This window comes from Sitophilus oryzae, unplaced genomic scaffold (assembly GCF_002938485.1).
Source record: "Sitophilus oryzae breed Bouriz unplaced genomic scaffold, Soryzae_2.0 scaffold_1436_pilon_pilon, whole genome shotgun sequence".
Lineage (NCBI taxonomy): Eukaryota > Metazoa > Arthropoda > Insecta > Coleoptera > Curculionidae > Sitophilus > Sitophilus oryzae.
In genome coordinates, this window is record NW_022146100.1 from 4,111,743 (window position 1) to 4,133,517 (window position 21,775).

Sequence of the window (21,775 nt, forward strand, 5' to 3'; positions counted from 1 at the left end):
AAAAAACCAAATAAATTTTGCTTGTCCAAGCGTTTTCCCGAAAGACTAACCGTTTTTTAAATAACAAATTTTGTAATATTTGAGGGGCGTTTTCACCCTCTTGGAATTTGAGATTCGAGAAACCCCTCCTTATCGAACCTCTACACCCTAAAGTCAATCCGTTTGCCAAAAATCAGCTTTAAACGTCAAGCAGTTTAAGCAGAATCGTGATTACTCAATGGTCATATTTTATGAAACACCCTGTATAAATTAATAAAAAATCTTAAAATATGTAAAACACCAAAATGAAATATACGTGTTAGAGTTTTTCCGAAAAACTCACCGGTTTTTAAATAAAAAATATTTTAATATTTGAGGGATAGTTTCACCCCCTTAGAATTCGAGTTTCAAAAAATCCCTTCTTATCGAACCTCTACACCCTAAAGTCAATCTGTTTTCCAAAAATCAGCTTTTAACGTCAAGCGCTTTAAGCAGGATTGTGATTAATCAATGACCAGATTTTTCGAAACACCCTGTATACATTTTTAAAAAATCTTAAAACATGTAAAAAAACAAAATAAAATATACGTGTTTAAGCGTTTTTTCGGAAACTTGACCGTTTTTTATATAAAAAATATTGTAATATTTGAAGGGTGGTTTCACCCTCTTGGAACTGGAATTTCGAAAAATCCCTTCTTATCGAACCTCTACACCCTAGAATCAACCTGTATGCCAAAATTGAGCTTCTTACGTTGAGTGGTTTGAGCAGGATCGTGATTAATCAGTCAGTCACTTAAGGATTTTATATAGTATAGATTGTAACTTACTACACTACTTATTTAGCAGAGTTTGATTGGGTGTATTGAGTTTGATACAGGGTGTAGAAATTTATGTTTGTGTTACATTTTTATTTGTAACTATGACTTGAATTTAAACTTTTGATGTCAATATGACTCCTATTCTTCAAGTAGGACTCATATTGGCATCAGTTTTTCAGTCAATTACAGTTTTGATGTCAATATGATCAATCCAAGTAGGACACACCAAGTAGGACACAGTCATATTGACACTTGTGTCTAGCTCTAGCAGGCAACTATTAAGCCCTACCAATCACGTTAGAGTTTTTGACAAACACAAATGAATTAACACCCTTCAAATAACCACGCTAACCAACCTGATTGGTCAAGCTTAATAGTTGACTGCTAGGGCTAGACACTTCTATATTGACACATCAAAATCAACTTTCACATGTCAAAAAACTTCCAGACACCAATTTTCATCCAAATATTGACGAAAATTATTTGGAAAAAATCGAAATAAAAATGAAACTTCTACACCCTGTATCTCCAAAACTAAGTATTTTAGGATATATATTATATTAAGTTTTTGACTTATTTTTATTTGCAGAATATGCTACCGAAGTTTCCGGAATACAGTTCGGGCCACCCTGTATAAACTACCAATTTTATATAACTGGGTTGAAAATAAAACTACAGTGATTTGAGATTCTTATTAATACTTAATTTGTTTATTCTTATTGTGGTAAAATTAACAATAGCACAGCCCCGGTTGGTGGCACACTGACAGTTATATTTACGTCAACAGAAACTGCTTTTCCATCAAACAGATCTTGGTTACTAAAAACATCCTAAAATGAAAAAGAATATCTTTATTTTATAATGTATTTTAATATTATTATTATTATTATTAGTTATTTATAATTTTGCAGCTGATAAATTTCAACCCCTTATCCATAGATTCTAACCATATAACACAACACAATCCTATAGGCATCTTGAGGATATCCATCAAGGATATAGTAAATATCTTAGGGATATCCAAAAACCAGAGGAGGATATTTATGGGATATCCAGATGGGACAAAAAAAAGTCATCTTCAAGACATCCCTAGGCAAACCTTTTACGATTATTTGGGATATTTATAGGATAATACAAGGATGATGTTGGGAGCATTATAGAATATTTTTAGGACATTATATGAGAACTGTTATTTGACAATACTTACTTCATCCTTAGTTTATAATAAAAACGTTCGCAATTTAGTTTTATTTAGCCACATTTTGACGTTATTCATTGGATATTTTATTAACAGCTCTAAAATATACCTACATATTATGTCAATGAATTTTGCGTCAAAATTTAGAAGTTTATTTGTATGAGTTAAGAACTTTCAATTTATACTGTACCATCAAAAAAAAAAAGACGGCGTTCAGTTGGCTTAAAAATTACGATCGCTGACATTTTCCATATAATTTTACATACAAAATATCAACAATCTTCATTTCGAAGCCACCTCTGACGCCGTTTTTTTCGATCGTATGGTATTATACCAGATTATACTACCCTTTATGGAGTCTAGCAGCAACAGTTTACATCAAAGTTAGCACACAGGGGATACAGGTATAATTTCTAACACCACACCTTCCAGAAACTCAGGAACAAAAATAGGATTTCTGTTCGAATAGATCAAACACGAAAATGGGTTCAGGGATAAAGAACAAGCGCTTTTCAAAAAATTTTCACCTATAATTTTGTGACAAATTTGTCATTGTGAGACCCTGAGTCGTTCGTCGTTTTTCGACATTAGTTGAGGTTAGGATAGAACTTCTGCTAGAAAAAGGCTAGAACTATGAGTACAAGAAAAAACTAAGTCAAACTCAACCAGTTTTGTTAGTTTCAGTAATATTTAACCCCATTCAACATCGACAGACGACCGAATTCACCTCGAATTTCACTAAATCAAAGAACTGAATAATACACGATACAAAAACAAACAACTGTCGAGATGGATTGTGGGAAATCTTTTGCGCGGGCGTTTTAAATTCTCAGTATTACTGGGAGTTGCCAAGCTCCTAAATATCCAGATTATCCAGAAGATACCAAGTTGCCTTGACGTAATATATATCTATCTGTATGGTTTATTGCATTTTATGTAATATAAAAAGTAGTAAATTATTTATTTTTCCTAAATATCTAGACCATATTGTTAGGATATTTTATTATCATGAGCATGTTTGGATATCTCAGCTGGATGTACATTAGATATACGACAGAGATATCCACAGGAAATTCTATTCTGAGACATCTACAGGATTTCAAAATGTCTAGAGGATATCATATAGATATCTTTATAGGATGGTCTTGTAGTGGGACATTCCGACATTCTATGGATATCCTGCGGATATTGTATGTTATATGGGATATAGATTGTGTCATTCTGCCTATAATTTTATTATACCTGGACATACGAGGCTTTGGGCCTTAAGCTGAACATCGATAAAACTAAAATTATGTGCACTCCCTCGGAAAATCAAAACAATACTATAAAAACCAGTGAAGAACTATTGGAATATGTAGCGGAATTCAATTACCTCGGCCGGCAGTTTGATTTCGGAAAAGGCCAACATCGACTATAAAATTCAGCACAGAATTAGCAGCGCCTCAAGAGCATTCTGGGAATTAAAAGACAGGATTTTCTACAATCATGACTTGAGCACAAAAGCGAAACTTGCAGTTGCAGAGAGATAACATCACGTATCGGGCTTTTAGGTCACAGAAAAGCTCATGAAAAAAACGTCTTGCGTAACCATCTTTTGATGCGTGTCAAATACTGGTCAGCGAGTAATGGCAGTAAGTAAGTAAGTTATTTTATGAATTTACTCAAATATTACTGTGTTATAAAAAAGACTTCAAATGTTACCTTAGAAATATCGATCGATGACAATCTACATATGATTTTGTACGGAGCGATCAACAATTATTGAAATATTTGGCTATTCTGATTGAGAAATTTGAATATTTATCATCTGTTATCATTAGCGTCAGAACAAATCAAAAATTGAATATTATGATTAATTTCTTGGCGATATTTAAATTAATTTTTCATAATAATGCGAGAAATTGATTTAATTTAATCTCAGGTATACTAAAAGAACACTGAGTCAGGGACACACTGAGTTATTTTTTTTCTCTGTGAGCAGTAAATAGTACAATACTAATTTAGATAATTCTAGTTTCAAGTTATATGAAAAAATATATTATTTCTTACCTTTATAACATATTCAGCATCCTGATCATTTATGTATTGAGATAAAGAAAGGTCGTACTGATAGTAGTACCCGTCAGTTCTATTACTAACAACTCCAAGTGCTAAGCCTTCGTACTTTGAGTTTCCTTGTAGTGGTTTGCTCCATACCATTATCTTATTATCCTAAAATTATAGAATTCTTTAACTTTAGTTTCCATTGTCAGACCCCTTATAATTGAAATACAAATTTTGTACTTTTTTTATGTACAAGTTAGCATGGAGTGGTGCACATTGAAGAACCTGAATCATATATTCAAATCTAGGATGCCACTTTATCTAAAGAATAAAATATTCGATCAATACCAGTCATGACCCATGTCATGACCTATGCGTGCAAAATCTGAACACTTAAAACCATAGAGCTTAGAACCGACATTATAAAAAACTGCAGGTAACACAATGCTCGATGAAGCGAAATATGCTAGATTTTTAATTTATATAAAAATATAAAAAACTTACATTTGAAACCAATTTTCCCTGCACTCCCAAAGGGTCTTGGTTGATCCTTATGGCATCTGAATTGAGCAGAATATCTCTAAATTCTGAACTGATGTTGTCCAAATCCACTGACATTATCAGAGGTGCTGCTAGAATGGACCATATCGTCATCTGGCTCTTGCTCTGTTCCAAACTCAATCCAAAGTTACCAATTATCAACTGAAAATGAAAATACCAAGTAATACATAGGGGTGTAAGGGGTATTGAAGCGATACATATAGCCTAGCTTACCCAAAAGTCAACCTCACCTTCACGTGGTGCACCCTGTTTACACAAACGAGGCTCTGACGTCCGAGTATAGGCTATACAACCCTCAGAATAATAACGCTATACAACCCTCAGACCTACCATCTTTCTGGGGAAGAGATGTAGTAAACTACTCCTGGCCGGCCGGGAACGTAGCACATCCCATGCTACAGTCAAAACAGCCAAAACTGTGCAGCAGCGTAACCGTTAAACTTTCTCACGCAGCTAACACACATCAAAGATGGAACATTCGAGTGGGTCAAAATCATCCGGAGGTAAAATACCCCCTCGTTTGGATCTGGAGAGGGTATCGTCGAACGTATCATCGGAGAAACAAATCATCAATGTTTCACGTTTGCAGCGTGGAATGTCCGCACTCAAATGGACAAGACAAATTCAAATCGACCAGAGAGAAGAACAGCACTAGACTCACAGGAACTCCACCGGCTAAATATAGATGTTGCCGCCCTCAGCGAAACCCGCTTTGTGGATGAAGGTAGTCTCAATGAAGGCCATTACACCTTCTTTTGGAAGGGTCACCCGGCAACGCACAGGAGAATTCATGGCGTAGGCATTGCAGTCAAAAATTAAATCGCCACCAGATCAACAGAAGTGCCTATTGGAGTTGGAGAACGTCTTATAACCCTAGGGTACCCCATATCAGACAAAACTTACGTCAACATCATTAGTGCCTACGCTCCCACCCTAGACGCTAAAATTGAGGATAAGGATAAATTTTACCAAGCTCTCCAACGAATTCCAAAGCATGAAAGAATCATCTTGCTAGGTGACTTTAATGCCCGTGTCGGCAAACAACAGGAAATATGTCCTGACGTATTGGGAAAACATGGAATGGGAAATGTAAATAGCAATGGCGAGCGCTTATTAACAACATGCACAGAGTATAATCTTTGCATCACCAATACGTGGTTCATGTTGAAAAACAAGTTTAAAGGTACCTGGAAACATCCCAGATCAGGCCACTGGCATCAATTGGACCACATAATCGTTCGAAGGACGCATCTAAAGGATGTCAGACTCACAACAGCCAGGATAGATGCCGAGTATGGCACTCACCACCGTCTTTTAATTTCAAAAATGAAAATACAGTTAAAACGCAAACATCCGCACTGTAAAAAGCAAAACAACATGACCAGATTGAATATACGGGATCTAGAGAACAACGATACCGCCGCGCCGACGCTCTCCGGGAAGCTATCGAAGGGCAACTTCCACTGATAACTTCAATATCGATCTTGGGAGCTGAACACGGCTGGACACAATTAAGGCATGCCATTCATAAAACCAGCGAAGCAGTACTGGGAAAATCCAACAAAAAGAAACAACCAGATTGGTTTAACGAAAATCAACGGCATATACAGGCTTTGTTGGATCAAAAACATAGAGCCCATCAAGCTGTCACTGCCAAGCAATAAACAAATATCTAAGCAAAAAAAAGAATAAGAAAAAATAACAAATAATAGTTTACCATATCTGGATCATTCCAATGCCCTGGGCCGGCATATTTTCTTAAAAAGTCTTGATTTGTACTGAACCACGTAGCTATATCTCTGACATCTTCCCAAGAATCGTCAATGTCGCCATAGTTCCTCCATAGGTTGCAGTATTCCACAGCCATCGAATAATTGGCCTATTCCACAACATCAAATGTTTTATTAGGTTTATTGTACACGCACAATTACATTTTAGTGATAAGGAAAATTTCCTTAGGGAATATGTATTTAGGGTTGAGACTAAAAGAATTTCGGACTTCTATCGTCTTTTATTTATTCTGACCCAAAAGTTCTGCAAGTCAAAATAAATAAAGACAGTAATAAAAGTCCGAAATTTTTTTGAGTTTCAATACTGAATCATTGCCTCTATCTACGTATATTCAAAGTATTTAGGGTATTATGTACTTTCTATTATTACAGTTGAGGGTTGGAACCTTTGGTGTTACACAGCAAAATAAACACTAAATCACCACAATACACCAAAACACTTTTACTTTTACACTGGACGCGCGTTCCGCTAACAATGTTAGCATCATCAGTAGATGATTATAAACTAAAATACAATCTACAGTTGGAGAGTTTATATACTCGCTCAGTGGGCACAGAGTGGGCGTGGCAATATCTAGCCAACCGAGTCAGAACCCACCGAGCGTAACAGTTAGAAACTACTACACGCAGATATATTCCTAATGAATCATATCATAGTATTGAACATAAAATGGCTAGTTTAAATTTCTTAGTTCATAGATTACTTAGTTTTCCACTTTCCAACGAAAGATATGAAATAGAAAGAGATTACATTAGGAATGTAGCTGAGTGTAATGGATGTTCTCCTTCACTAGTTGATAAAATAATTAGAAAACGTAGTATAGGTTAATGGTTTCTGAAAATTCGACTTTTCAAGTGGAGAAAGATACGTCAAAATATTTTTCAATACCATTTGATAGACAGTTATCCCGTGGTCTGAAAGGAATTTTTAAGAAGGTCAATTATAAACTTGTGTATAGTGCTAATAATAAATTACAACAATTATTAGGTAATCCAAAGGATAAAACACCTCTTCTGGAAAGGTCGGGTATTTATGAAATTTCTTGTAAAGATTGTAATCAGAAAAATGTTGGGCAAACTAGAAAATCAATACTAACTAGATTTAAAGAACATTTAGCTCAGATAAGATATGGTAGACCGGATAAATCTTGCGTTGCCGAACATATTGTTGATAAAGAACATTGTATAGATCTTAATAACTTGAAATTAATTAAACAAGTCTCAAATTACAGGCAATTAGATGCATATGAAAGCATCAGAATTAATAAATGTAAAGATAGTATGAACCGAGACAACGGTCCAATTCCTTCAAGTTCTTTGTTCCTACTACTCTAGTGGCGGAACCAAACTGTTACGCTCGGTGGGTTCTGACTCGGTTGGCTAGATATTGCCACGCCCACTCTGTGCCCACTGAGCGAGTATATAAATGCTCCAACTGTAGATTGTATTTTAGTTCATAATCATCTGCTGATGATGCTAACATTGTTAGCGAAACGCGCGTCCAGTGTAAAAGTAAAAGTGTTTTGGTGTATTGTGGTGATTTAGTGTGGCAATATATTTGAAGTAATTTTTTATTGTATAGTCTGTCCAACGAGAGGATACGTGACTGTGACAGTTGTGTCTGTCATTTTAACTTATAAGTAACATTATATTTTCTGTTATTTTTGGATGTAATCTATCTAGATCTTTCTTGACTCATTGGGCAGACATTATGTCAGAAATTTACATAATATAATGCTTCAATTACCTCTAGATCCTTGTAAGCCGGAAAACTACAAGAAAAAACTATAGGTCGTCCAGTGTTGTTAAGGTACTGAGACATCTTGGCATAACCTATGATAAAGAGATAATTCTCCATACAAAATGTTTAATAAAAAACGTATATTTAAATTAAACCTTATATTTAAAGAAATATTAGCGGCAAGAACTACCTATATGTTCCAGCTTAAATAAGTTTTGATCATTAAGTGCCCTCCCAGTTTTAACGATAAAAATACCACTACCCTGTACTATTATGTTAGACACTTAGACAGTGTTTAAAAAAACTCGACCAACTAGTGTCGACAACATGAAACAAATCATTGTAGCTGCTTTTCGAGGTAAAACTCCACATATGCCTTTTAAAATGAAAAGATCTTTTTGAAAAGACAATCATTTTATGCAGTTAACAAGAAAGGAAGCATTTTGAGCATTTGATTTCGTCTAGCTAATTTTTGTCGCATTATTATAGGTTTATATCCAGTTTTAATTCTATAATAATTAAAATACGTTTCAAACGTGTATCTTTTTATTACCCCTGAGTATTTTACTCTACAGTCTTTAATTTTTGTTAAATTAACAAAAGGTATATCACACAGCCACCTAGATTTTTTCAAATAATAAAGATTTACTGACGCAAAATCATAAAAATTAAAATATCTGGGAAAATCTTTGTCTGTGGGGTCGTCTAAAAATGTATTTTAAACTTAGTAGCTTTAAACGGCAATAACTACTTTAATTTAAATGGAACATCCTGTATATTTTACAAGGATCAAACGCACAATTTAATTGTCTATCAAATTATACTATACCAATTTTTACCTAATATCTCTCCAAGTTTTCGTAGAAAATGCATTTTCTTATCAATATACACATGGAATATTGATATTATAGATTATTTTTAAACAAATTGTAACAAGTTTTCAAAAAGTACAGATACTCAACAATTATATGAACCCTTTACGATAATATGAACAGTATTTGTTTATACAGAGTGGCGCACCTCATTCCCCTCGGTTGATTATACGAAAACGGAAAGATGCAGAAACAAAATATTTTATGGGTATATGTGGGGAGGCAATGTGCACAATTTAAAATTATTTTGAAATGTACAGGGTGTTTCAGAACTAAGATCCATACCAAAGTTATATTTTTTCTTAAGGAACACCCTGTATATTACTTCATTTTTGGATTCTTGGGTCCAAAAAAAGGTATTTATTATAAGGATTAAATACGTTTAAAATCTTTGGTTTTTGAGATATTTAAAGATATTTAAAAATGCATCCTTACAAGGGAATAAATTATTAACACCCTCTACATTGCTTTTCCGAACTAATTCGTGTGCTGACTTTTAACCTAGAGAAATAAACTTTACTAAAAAACGTGATTGCTTCCTTAAATGTATACAGGGGTATCAAAAATTGTCTATTTTAAATATTTATTTTACATAAAAACTTTGTTATTTCAAACACAACACCCTATATTTTTTTAAATAAATCGAAGCAGATTCAAATGCTCTTTCAAACTATATTAGGGTTTCCTATACCTATCTAGCTCAGAATTTAAATTAAACTGTGATTTCAGATTTTGAATAAAAAATTTATAATTTATTACTCCGATTTGCTCCGATTATCAACAGATTTTAGTTATCTCCTTCTAGAACTAAGAAATAGAAAAAGCTACTGACAATCTAATTAATCCTGTCAAATGTTTAACTTGCAAAGTTGAAAACTTCCTTTTTTGACCGCCTAAACGCTATGCGCGTCTGGGATGCGCGGTGACAAAATAAACTTGTCTACGAAATGCCCTATTCCACAAGCCCTCTCACTTTAGTTATTAGTTTCTCTCTGGTAATTACTTCAAAATATTGTGAAAAAACTGTATAAAACTGAAAAAATGTAATCGAGTTATTTTATTTAACAAAAAATGGTATGTGATAATACAAAACAAACAAGAACAAGTCACCACATACCAAAAAAATATAAAAAGAACTATTTCTTGCTTTCAAGCTTTATGATACTTCCCGCATTTATGATTATATTTATCAATATAACTTATGTACATATACAAATTTGTAATATTCGACAGGAATAATAATAATAAATAAATAAAACAACATAAATAAAATAAACTATTTTATTAATAATAACACTTACCAAATTTTATACCTTAAAGGTTGATTAAGTAACTTTAATCTTAATTTTTAAACCAGTACCTTTTGACATTATTTTTCTGCAGTACTAAAATTCATTATTTACCTATCGTTTGATGTCGATATTTTACAGCTACTCCAGTTTTTAGTATGAATCTTCTACCATATACGAGATGCACTTATCTGCGACGAGATGGTATACAAAGTTTATCGATGGTAACTTCATTGGTGTATAAGACTTTCTGCCTGGGCAGCGAGTATTAACCATAAACTGTGCTCTGGGTCTACAGTTAATTTTCACTCGATTTTTCCTCCACTTGACTTCAAAAGACACAATACACACGTAATAATACGAATCAAAATGCATCATCTTCCAAAACGCAGGGCATTTGACAAAAGTTGACACAAAATTATAACCTATAATTTGGCAAGACTTTGACAAGCGTCAAAAATGACAAAAATCTAAAGGCGAGTTCATACGCATCGGCGTCCGTTTGTCGTTCATCGTTCCGTGAAACCAATAAAATTGAAATACGATCTGTCATTTTTTAAATAAACCAATAAAACTGGTTAAAAACAACAAGACACGACGTATGACGGATTTATATTTAAACCCATCCATAGTTAACTTAAAAATTATTAGAAACTTTTTTTAGTAAAATTTTTTTGGTATGGGACGTCATCTGCTTTTTTTCTGTCATCGTCTGTCGAAATCTTACCTGAGAAAAAAAAACAGAGGTATAGGTATAGGAAACCTTAATTTAGTTTGAAAGGGCATTTAAAAAGGGCGAAAAATACAGGGTGTTGTATTTGAAATAATGAAGTTTTTATGTAAAATAAATATTTAAAATAGAATAGCAATTTTTGATACCTCTGTATACAGTAAAGTTTATTTCTCTGGCTTAAAAGTCAGCACAAGAACTAGTTCTAAAAATCAATGTACTGAATGTTAATAATCTATTCTATCGTAGCATGCATTTTTACATAGCTTTAAATATCTCAATAACCAAAGATTTTGAACATATTTAGCCCTTATAATAAATACCCTTTTTGGCCCAAGAATCCAAAAATGAAATAAAATACCATAAGAAAAAATATAACTTTGGTATGGAACTTAGTTCTGAAACACCCTGTACATTTCAAAATAATTTTAAATTGTGCACATTGCCGCCCCACATATACCCATAAAATATTTTGTCTCTACATCTTTCCGTTTTCGTATAATCAACCGAGGCGAATGAGGTGCGCCACCCTGTATAGTACCTTCCTCCATGCCATCAGTTTCTGCATAGCAACCATCAAGTTTGAGATAGTCTATTCCCCACTGAGCAAACGTATCAGCATCCAGTTCGAGGTAGTCTATGCTTCCTGGATAACCACCACAAGTATACGTCCCATAATCACCATAGATACCAAGTTTCAGACCAAGGGAGTGAACCTAAAATTGGAGCACAAACTCAAAAAACTACAGTATTTAATTCAGTCTTTAAAAGAAATACTGTTGTAATATTTATTCGACGGTTAGCTAATCGGAACTTAGATTTAACAGAAGGTTAGCAGACACCATGTTAACTAACTAAGTTTAGTTAATAGTCTAGTAATCTTTAGCTATTTCAACTATTACGTTCGAAACACACAAGAAATTTAAGACTCAGTTTGAATAATAAAAAAAAACTTTACAAAGATTAATAACTATCCAAACATCAAGATCCATAAAATACATTTTATTTTAAATAAATAAATAAATAAATGCCTTTATTGTCAAAAAATTTTACAATTTGTAGACAAAGGTAAAAAAAACAAACAAAGTAAACAAACAAGGTACACAAACAAACAAACAAAAGATAATACAAAACAATATACAAATAATATTGTCAGTCGTATTGTTTAAAATAAACATTTATATAAATGTTTACAATGTCAAAGAATAGAAAAAATAAAAATAATATTCAAAAATATTTAGTTAGTTTCGAGGGGTAAACCGCAGAGGAATTATGGTGTACACTATGAAGGAATTCTACAGGAATTCCAAGGAATTCCATAGGAATTACTAGGAATTCCAATTATTTCCGTAAAAATTCCAATGAATTTTAAGGAATTCCTCAGAAATTTAGAGGAATTCCACAGGAATTAAGAGGAATTACAAGGTTTATAAAAAATTAACGAACATTAGTAAACCATGAATACTATAATAGGTAGTACTAAATTTAAAGAAAAACGTTTTGCAGGCGATTTTTTACTATCGGTTTTTCATTTTCGCTTCCAAAATTTCCCAATATCAAATATCTACAGGTTAGATATTCTTTTAATTTAATATTGTACCCTCGATTATATATCTAAAATATTTTCCAATAGTACGGCCGAACCACCCCCGAGAGATCTACTTATAACGTTCCCTGATTTCGCCATTTTAAAGAAACCCTCATAAGATTTTTTTATTCGGTACTCAGAAAGTGTAAAGTTGATTTTTTCATTTCCTCGGAATAATACCTAGGTATATACTATAGGGAAATTAATACAACTTTAGGTGCACTTCATCAGTGATACCATGCGTAATCTTATGGAATTTACTGGTGATCGTATTATGACGTGCAACTGAAGTTTTATTAATTTCCTTTCCTATAGATACGAGTATAACTAGGTACCTATCATTTTCAAAAAATTCCGAGAAAAATTAATTTTAATAAGTAAGTGCCGACATATTTCCAGTATTTTTACCTCATGATCCCCTATTAATCCTAAAATTTAACTAAAAAAACGTAAATCTCGTAATAGTGCTTTTTATTGTTAGATCTAGTACTTATAGAGACATTAGACATTTATAAAAATCACCAGAAAATTCATAGCGGAACTGCGAAACCGAGGTGGCAACGCTGGTTCAGACTGAAAGAGTTACCGAGTTCGTACCAAGAAATTCCAAGGAAGACCTTGAATGATTGACTTTGACCTTGAAGACCAGGAATTCCAAGGAATTCCGAAGGAATTACGAGGAATTCTGAGGAATTATTTGAGTAAAAGGAATTACGGTGTACACTTTTCCCTCTGCGGTTTACCCCTCGGTTAGTTTATAGTAAAAATATCAATGACCTCTAAATAAATTTATTTCGGTGTCATTGGTAAATACAGCAATAGCAAACATTAGACCAGTGTTTACAAGATCAAATTCGATTATCAAAATATAATTCATTCACGGCGTAGAAAGCCTTGTCTAGTAAATAAGAGTTCAATGCTTTTCGAAATGAAGTAAATGATGTTATGGATTTGATTTCAAATGGCAGGTGATTGTGCATTTTTTTCGAGTTGTATAATATTGAACTTTTAACTAACTCTGAGCGTGGGGTAGGTAGATAAAGATCTTTAATCTTAAATTAAGATAAGTGTAAGATGGCCTTTCTTGAGAAGCTGATACATGCTTACGTATTAGGCAAACGGATTCAAATATAAATAAGGAAGGAAGAGTTAATATTTTTAATTTTTTAAAAAAGTCCTGGCAATGAGTTCTGCTTTTTAGTCTGGAGCTTCTCTTCTGGAGCTTGAAAATGTGGTCAAATTGAGTCGCACAACACGTACCTCAGAATGTGCATAATAAACAGTTCTAGCCACTGACAAGTTAAGCTCCTTAGAAACAGATCTTAACGCAAAACAGGCAGAGCTAAATTTTTTCGACAAAGTATCGATATGCATGTCCCATTTCAGAGAATTGTCTACCAGAAGCCCCAAGAAATTTACAGATTTTACGACGTCAATGGTGGTGTTGTTAAGTACAAAAGGCTGCAGCGAGTTTTTATTCGACAAAGCTTTAGTTTTAGAAATGTTGAGACTCAGGAGGTTCGAATCGCACCAAAGTTCTGTCAGGTTCATACGTCGTCGTATTTCCTACAAAGTTTTGTGAAAAAGTGAGTGATAATGACGAGTCTTTGGATATTCAACAAGCTGCTGAAACTGCGCTATCCACGTTAGTGCCCGAGAAGTCGAAAAACTTATACGATACCACCTACAACAACTTTTAAACCTGGGTCAAAGGAAAACGCGTTGGGAATTTCACAGAAAAGGTATTGCTAGTTTCCTGAAGTTATCCACTACCTTAAATCCGTCAACTCTGCGGAGTAAAATATTCGATGCTCCGCGCCATGATTTTACCTGAATAGAAACGTAGATATTAGCTAATTCACAAACCTTATTGCATTTTTAAAAAGAAAAGCTTCCGGATATCAGGCAAAGAAATCAAAAGTATTTACTAAATTGGAAATAGAACGCTTTATGAAAGAAGCCGATGAGACAACTTTATTAAGACAGCTAACAGGAATTCTTTGTCCTGTTAGCTGTCTTAATAAAGTTGTCTTAATCGTTGGAGTCTTTTTTTTTTCATTGTTTCTAACGTTTCATCAAATTCAACTAACTTACATAGTCTGCCAGTGCTTTTATACCACTTGGAAATCTATCTGGATCAGATTGAAGCCGGTTCTCGGAGTCCCTGGATTTTGAGGCCCAACAATCGTCAATTATGATGTACTCATATCCGGCTGCTAAATATCCATCCGAAGCCATTTTGTCTGCGGTTCGTTTGAATAAATTTTCACTACAAATAACATAAAAACAGATGATAATCAATATTTAAAAAAATAGCTATTTATGTAACAAGTTGCGAAATGAATGTGTTTTAAGTACGGTACGCAAAATTGTTGGAAAATGCGTCGAGTGCATAAAACACTCTTTTCGCAACGAATTTTATACAAGATTTTTTTACGAAAGCGGATAATTTGAGATTTTCATGCTATTATTATTATTTATTTTTAAACATTTTTTAAAATGTTCTGGTGTTAATCGGTTTCTAAGGGCGCAAACATAGTGAGGCATCTCGATGCGATGCTCGCCAAGATGCTGGCCGCGCTGCTCGCTAGGATGCTAGCCGCGATGCATCCTACACGCACTGTTTTAAAACGGTGAGTAATTGCGCGTAGGATGCATCACAACTATCGTACAAACATAGTGCGGGTCATTTCATCTCGATGCGATGCGCGCCATTCACTTCGCCATCCGGCGATGCTGAATCAAACATGTACAAATCTATGCGTCAACACATATTGGAGCCTCGCACCTCGCCATGCACCTAGATGTTCAGCGCGATGCTTCCTAAAAAACAAAATTTTTGTTTTTTGCGAGAAGCGGACGCGGATGCCTGAAACTTTACATTTGATTGGTTAAAAAAAAACTTTACATTTGATTAGGATCACAATTCGTTGAGCATATGTCGAACTAAAGTCGGGTGGAATAAAATATTCACAATACTAATTTTTAATTTATCACCAACAATGTAATAACCTTGATTCTACGGGTCCGGCAATAGTGCGTCGGGCATCTGTAGTTCTATTAATAAAAAACTTGTGAATTTTGAATTTTGTAGTCCAGACATAAAGTATGTATTAGGATTTATTTGAGGAAAATATTTGAACTTCTAAAGGGTGGCTCAAAAAAGTGTGAGTGGATCGCAAATATTTTTTTAAATGGAATACCTATATACGGGGTGGCGCAACTCATTCGCGTCGGTTGATTATACGAAAACGGAAATATGTAGAAACAAAATATTTTATGGGCATATGTGGGAAGACCATGTGCATAATTTAAAATTATTTTGAAATGTACAGGGTATGCCAGAACTAAGATTTACACCAAAATTATATTTTTTCTTATGGAACACCCGATATTTTATTTCTTATTTGGATCCTCGGACACAAAATAAGGCATGTATTATAAGGGTTATTATATATTAATATGTTTACAAGCTTTGGTTTTTGAGATATTTAAAGATATTTAAATATGCATGCTACCATGGAATAGATTATCAACACCCTGTACATTCCTTTTTAGAATTAATTCTTGTGCTGAGTTTAAAGATAGAGAAATAAACTTTACTGAAAAATTGTATTGCTGCCTTAAATTTATACAGGGGTACCAAAAATTAATGATTTATTTTAATTATTTATATTTATTTTACATAAAAACTTTGTTATTTCAAATACGACAACCTATTTTTTAAAATAAATCGAAACAGATTCAAATGCTCTTTCAAACTACATATATTAGGATGTCCTATACCCATCTAGCTCAGATTTTGAATAAAGAGCAATTTTTCAATAAAATGGCAACAAAGAGGGCTGATGTCGTCATGGCAAGTTTCTAGTGACAGTAGCTATTTTCAAAATCGAAATTAGTTTATGGACTTTATTTATTTATAGCAAGTACTTTAATCACTAGTTGATTAAAAAAAGTATACCATTAATATTGCAAATTATATTTTATCCTCTCATAGTATATGTCTCTTTAATTTTTTGATTATGTAACGAGCACTTTGTTTACTCACTTGTTTCCTCGAACTGCTTGAAACCATTTTTGCTTTTGATCAAATCGGTGTGAGAAACTATGAAGCTATAAAATTTTGTTTCAGGAGAGTTGAATATCCGGGAAAGTTGAGTTATTGAATGTAAATGCACCCAACAACGCCCTAATTGCGCTCTCCTTTATGCGTTAACATTTTTTCGGCAATTTTATTAACATTTGACATTGTCACAACACAGCACGGCGCCGACGCCTAGTTCGAATTCTTTTTCATTTATTTTTTACTACCCGAAACAGCGTTACATCACACAAACCTGGTACCTGAGTGTTTTATCTCTTTTTGTCTCAATAACTGCACTAGCAAAAAACTAAAATACTTATATATTATCACAAAACCACGATTTCAATATTTTTTTATGCGATCAACATGACGGCGACGTGAAATAGATAGGGATAATTTCTGATTTTTGCCATTGACTCGCTGCGGTAGGAATTTGTTGAAATCAACTGAAATGCACCAAGCCTATACTAATTAATAACTACTATTACATAAACTGGTGCTTAATAAAACGGCGATGGTAAATGTTTCAGTATGCCTACGTGCACCTATTCACCGTTTTAAAACAGTGCGCGTAGGATGCATCGCGGCTACCATCCTGGCGAGCAGCGCGGCCAGCATCTTGGCGAGCATCGCATCGAGATGCCTCACTATGTTTGCGCCCTAAGGCATTGTTTATGCATTGTTTAATGACAAAGTTCTGTCAGGTACATACGTCGTCGTATTTCCTACAAAGTTTTGTGAAAAAATGAGTGATAATGACGAGTCTTTGGATATTCAACAAGCTGCTGAAACTGCGCTATCCACGTTAGTGCCCGAGAAGTCGAAAAACTTATACGAGATCACCTACAACAACTTTGAAACCTGGGTCAAAGGAAAACATGTTGAGAATTTCACAGAAAAGATATTGCTACCCTGTTTCCTAAAGATATCCACTACCTTAAAGCCGTCAACTCTGTGGAGTAAATATCCAATGCTCCGCACCATGATTTTACCTGAACAGAAACGTAGATATTAGCAAATTCACAAACCTTATTGCATTTTTAAAAAGAAATGCTTCCGGATATCAGGCAAAGAAATCAAAAGTATTTACAAAACTGGAAACGTTTCATCTTTTACTTTTAGGTACTAGTGCCTAAACAAGTCTCAAGTGTCTTTTAGATAAAAATGTCATTTCGAATCTCAAATAAATATCAAAAACTGTCAATTTCGAAACTATTTCACAAAAAAGCATTTACTTTTCAATAACAGGTAGGTACTTTATTAAAAAAGGAAATTAAAAAATTATGCTTTATTAAAGAATTCCATCAATATACAATAATATACCAACATCTCAAAGAGGTGAAACACGGAAACAAGGTATTTTAGATCTTCAAGCATCACAACAAGGAGCTTGGAAACACCCTCAAAAAGAAAATTCCACCATTGTGTTGAGCAACAAAAGGAAATGGAAGAGAGAAACGTTTGCTCAGCTATTTTTATGATTTTTTAGCAAACTGTGTATAATAATTTTATATCAACTTTAATTTGCAAACTAAGTTTTTTTATAAACTTTAGTATTTTGCATATTATACAGGGTTATTTGAGGGGTTGTTTTTTTACCTTAACTTTAAAACACCCTGTGTAATAATTTCGTGTGTAAATTTTCCTAAAAGATAATTTTACGGTCAGAACCATGACTCCTGAGCATTTTGGTTTTTGATTCATGTCAATACATCCTTTGGTTAATTTTTAAGAGCAAAATGAACTGATCACGATCAATTTGCAATTTTTTCAATTGTCATTACTTTTCGATGTCATTTTTTAATATGATGAGATAGTTTTGGCACGTTTTGGTGACTATTGTCATAATGTCATATTACGCTGCATTGGATAAAAAAACTAAATAAAAAAAATAAAAAACACTAAATAAAAAAAAAACGTTAAAGACTAACGATACAGTCCTGGTTTTAATAACCAATAACGATAACAGAACTGACGATATTAAAGAAAGCATCTGTAATAATTAAGTATACAAACAGAAAAAAAAATTGTAAAAAATATCCTAATACATTGCATTGCTTCCCTTGGCTGCTATAACTGCCTGTTATACGTCCGTTCATAACTACCCCTCAAATATTACCATAATTACCGTAATTTTTCAATTTTTCTATTTTTTTATGCGAAACCGAGAGTAACCATATATCTGGTAGTAGTTTATGTCACTTAAACACCAAAATAATTAGTTTTTTGCACTACAGTAATAAATAATACCAAAAATCAAAAAGTTAAAACCAAAAATCAACTGACAAAATATGAAACGGAATCTAACCCAATATCTAAGTATGTACAGCTGATGAAGTAAACAAAAGTCCGCCCCTAGGCTGTTCTTTTAATAGAAGGCACTGACTCAATATTTCGTGTTACGGCATTTTTTTCAGACACAATAGGGAGATAGCAGATATTCGTCTTGCAGAAATAAGAAATAAAAATATACTTCCGGAGATAGCAACCTTTATTGTTTGAAATTTTGAAAATGGAAATGAATATTACCCAAACAGATTTAGAAATAATCAATTAAATTTATAAAATACGATACTCATAACCATTAACCACATTATAATATCGTCGGTCTAGAAGCAAAACACACAAGTCCAAAAACGATTAAATTTTTAATGAAAATTTTAAAATTTTTGGCATTTTTAAAGAACTGAAGTAGCAGAATTTTGGACTTAATGAATAGGAAAATAATTTAAAAATTAAACTTATAATTCTTAGAAGATATGGTAGATCCTTCCATGCTATCCTAATTTTTATACATATATTTATAAAAATTATGTGTTGTGTGTCATTTACGTGAAAAAACGTTGAAAAAAATAAAACTGATTAAGTATTAAGGAAATTCTTGTACAAGTAAGTAATGGTTATTGAAACTATTTATAGCACGCCGATGAATTGCTCGTATTTAGAGAATTTCGTATAGAGAATTCGGTTTACGGATACTCCGTATTTACAGAACGGATCGATGCAGGGTCGGACTGGCCTTATTATAGATAACTATAGGAGGGCCCAGCCTTCGCGGGCCCCCTTTGTAGTTCATTATTTATTTTTAACAATATTTGCTTTTGCATTGCATTGCATTATGGAATTTGCATTGCATTGGTTAGCCTTGCATTAGGGTAGTTCCCTGATTTCTATACAGGGTGAGTCTTAAATAAGTGCAAATATGTTCAGGGCTGGTAAATCTCGATAAAAGAAACATAATATTTTCTCTTTACCGTTTTTTCAAATAAATCCAAAACAACCGAGTTATTTCAAATTTTAAAATTTCCAATTTTTTGCTATAATTTTCTTTCTTGTAAATTTAATCTACTACTTATGTTACCATATTACAAAGTATGTTTTTAAACTAAAAATTAAACAAAAATCCAACATTTTTTATTTTTTAAAAATTCTAAATTTTAAAAAAAAAAATCGCGCAAAAAACCTCAAAGAGTGCGTTCCACTAAGCGCTCATAATGCTCAAAATATGCCTTCGGTCGTTCCACATGACGATCGCGGACGTTGTGGTCGCGGCGTAAACGTCACTAATGACGTCATTATTTTCGCTCACACCGAGCTCACAACGACCCATCTGAATATTAGGATCGAAGTGGACGTTAAGGAATTTTGGCGCAATTTTTAAAATTTAGACAAAAGATTATCGACTTAGGATAAAAATTTTCATAGATTCTCATAGCCAATAATACGTGGCCTAAGTGTTCGCTTTTTACGTCGCGATTTTGTAAAATGCATTCCACTATTAATTCGTCTGAACTAGATGAAGAAGTTTCAGACATATTCCGATGCACCAAATATCCAACTGTCGCCAAAGACATTTTGATTTCTTTTTTTTAGACAGATTTTTTGAATTCTCTTCTGTGATTTTGACTATTATTTACTATTTATTTACATACATTGACAGAATTGACGCTTAAAACGCCCCATAAACCCATTCCACTTGAGTTTATGATTGTAACGCTCGCAAGCAAGTGGAACCGGAAAAATCGCGATCTTGAGCGTGAACGTTATGAGTGCTTAGTGGAACGTACTCATAATCGTGTTTCTTGGGTCGAAATATACTACCCCTAAAAATATTTGCACTTATTTAAGACTCACCCTGTATGTAATAGGGAAAATTGACCAAAACCTAAGGCGAAAAAATACGCAAAAAATCCACACGGGCCCCTCCTTACATTGCCACCCGGGCCCCTTTGGCCTAGTGTGACCCTGGATCGACGTACTGTACTAAAGAAACATACGAGTAAGAATCCGTATGTTTGCTTTAGCGTGATCGTAACGGAAGTTACGGAGATAGCAGCATTTCGGTGGCTATTTCAGATCACTAGGAGTTAGAAGATATTATTGAGTTAAAATAAAAAAAATTCTTTAATGGGAAAAAATGTGTTTGCTTTCCCTACTTATAGAGTATTTTTTTCTCTTTCTAATGGTATAAAAAAAACTTATTAACGTAAAAAATGGAGTTACCAGGTTATCACGTTTCACTGACGATATACTTATTTCCATTCGAAACTTACCTTATACACTCGCTTGGATATTTCTGACAATCCACCAAACATCTAAACCGTTCCCAACTCAACCATCCCATAGGAGGGGTCAGAGCCAGACCATTGTTTAAACCATGACATTTCTCCAAAACTAAAACAACTAAAACCAGCACTAAAGACCGTAGATAAACCATAATTTAAATTATTTGTAATAATCAACTTTTAAAAAACATTTACTGATCAATAACCTGTATCAGGTAACTATTTGTTTTTATATTAAATTTTCTTATCTATGAATTAAGTGGGTTAGTCTGATTAAAATTGGAATTTATTCGCGTCCCGCTGTTGATTTATCTATTTTTATATGCTTTTGTATATGTTTAAGGAGGATAAGTGCCTAAGTATTGTTTCTGACCTAATTCTTTCTCAAGATGCATATTTTTGCTTGTAAAAAAATAAAATGAAAAAAAAACATATTTTAACTGAGCTACACCTATGCTAAGTACCTATTTCTAAATTCTTTTGGTTCACTGGCATTTTTTAAGTGGAACAA

The 21,775-nt window shown here is 33.4% G+C and overlaps 1 protein-coding gene across 1 annotated transcript; it reads right to left on the minus strand.

Annotated features, from left to right (window-relative positions):
• Positions 1-1,482: 1,482 nt before the first annotated feature.
• LOC115876497 (alpha-N-acetylgalactosaminidase-like) lies at positions 1,483-21,519 on the minus strand. The gene is made up of 8 exons (XM_030892295.1): positions 21,253-21,519; positions 14,707-14,881; positions 11,566-11,740; positions 8,140-8,225; positions 6,320-6,481; positions 4,546-4,743; positions 4,048-4,209; positions 1,483-1,627 (listed from the first exon to the last, which is right to left on the minus strand). The coding sequence occupies exons 1-8, from the start codon at positions 21,414-21,416 to the stop codon at positions 1,514-1,516; spliced, it is 1,236 nt and encodes a 411-aa protein (XP_030748155.1). The 5' UTR covers positions 21,417-21,519; the 3' UTR covers positions 1,483-1,513.
• Between the last annotated feature and the right edge of the window lie 256 nt (positions 21,520-21,775).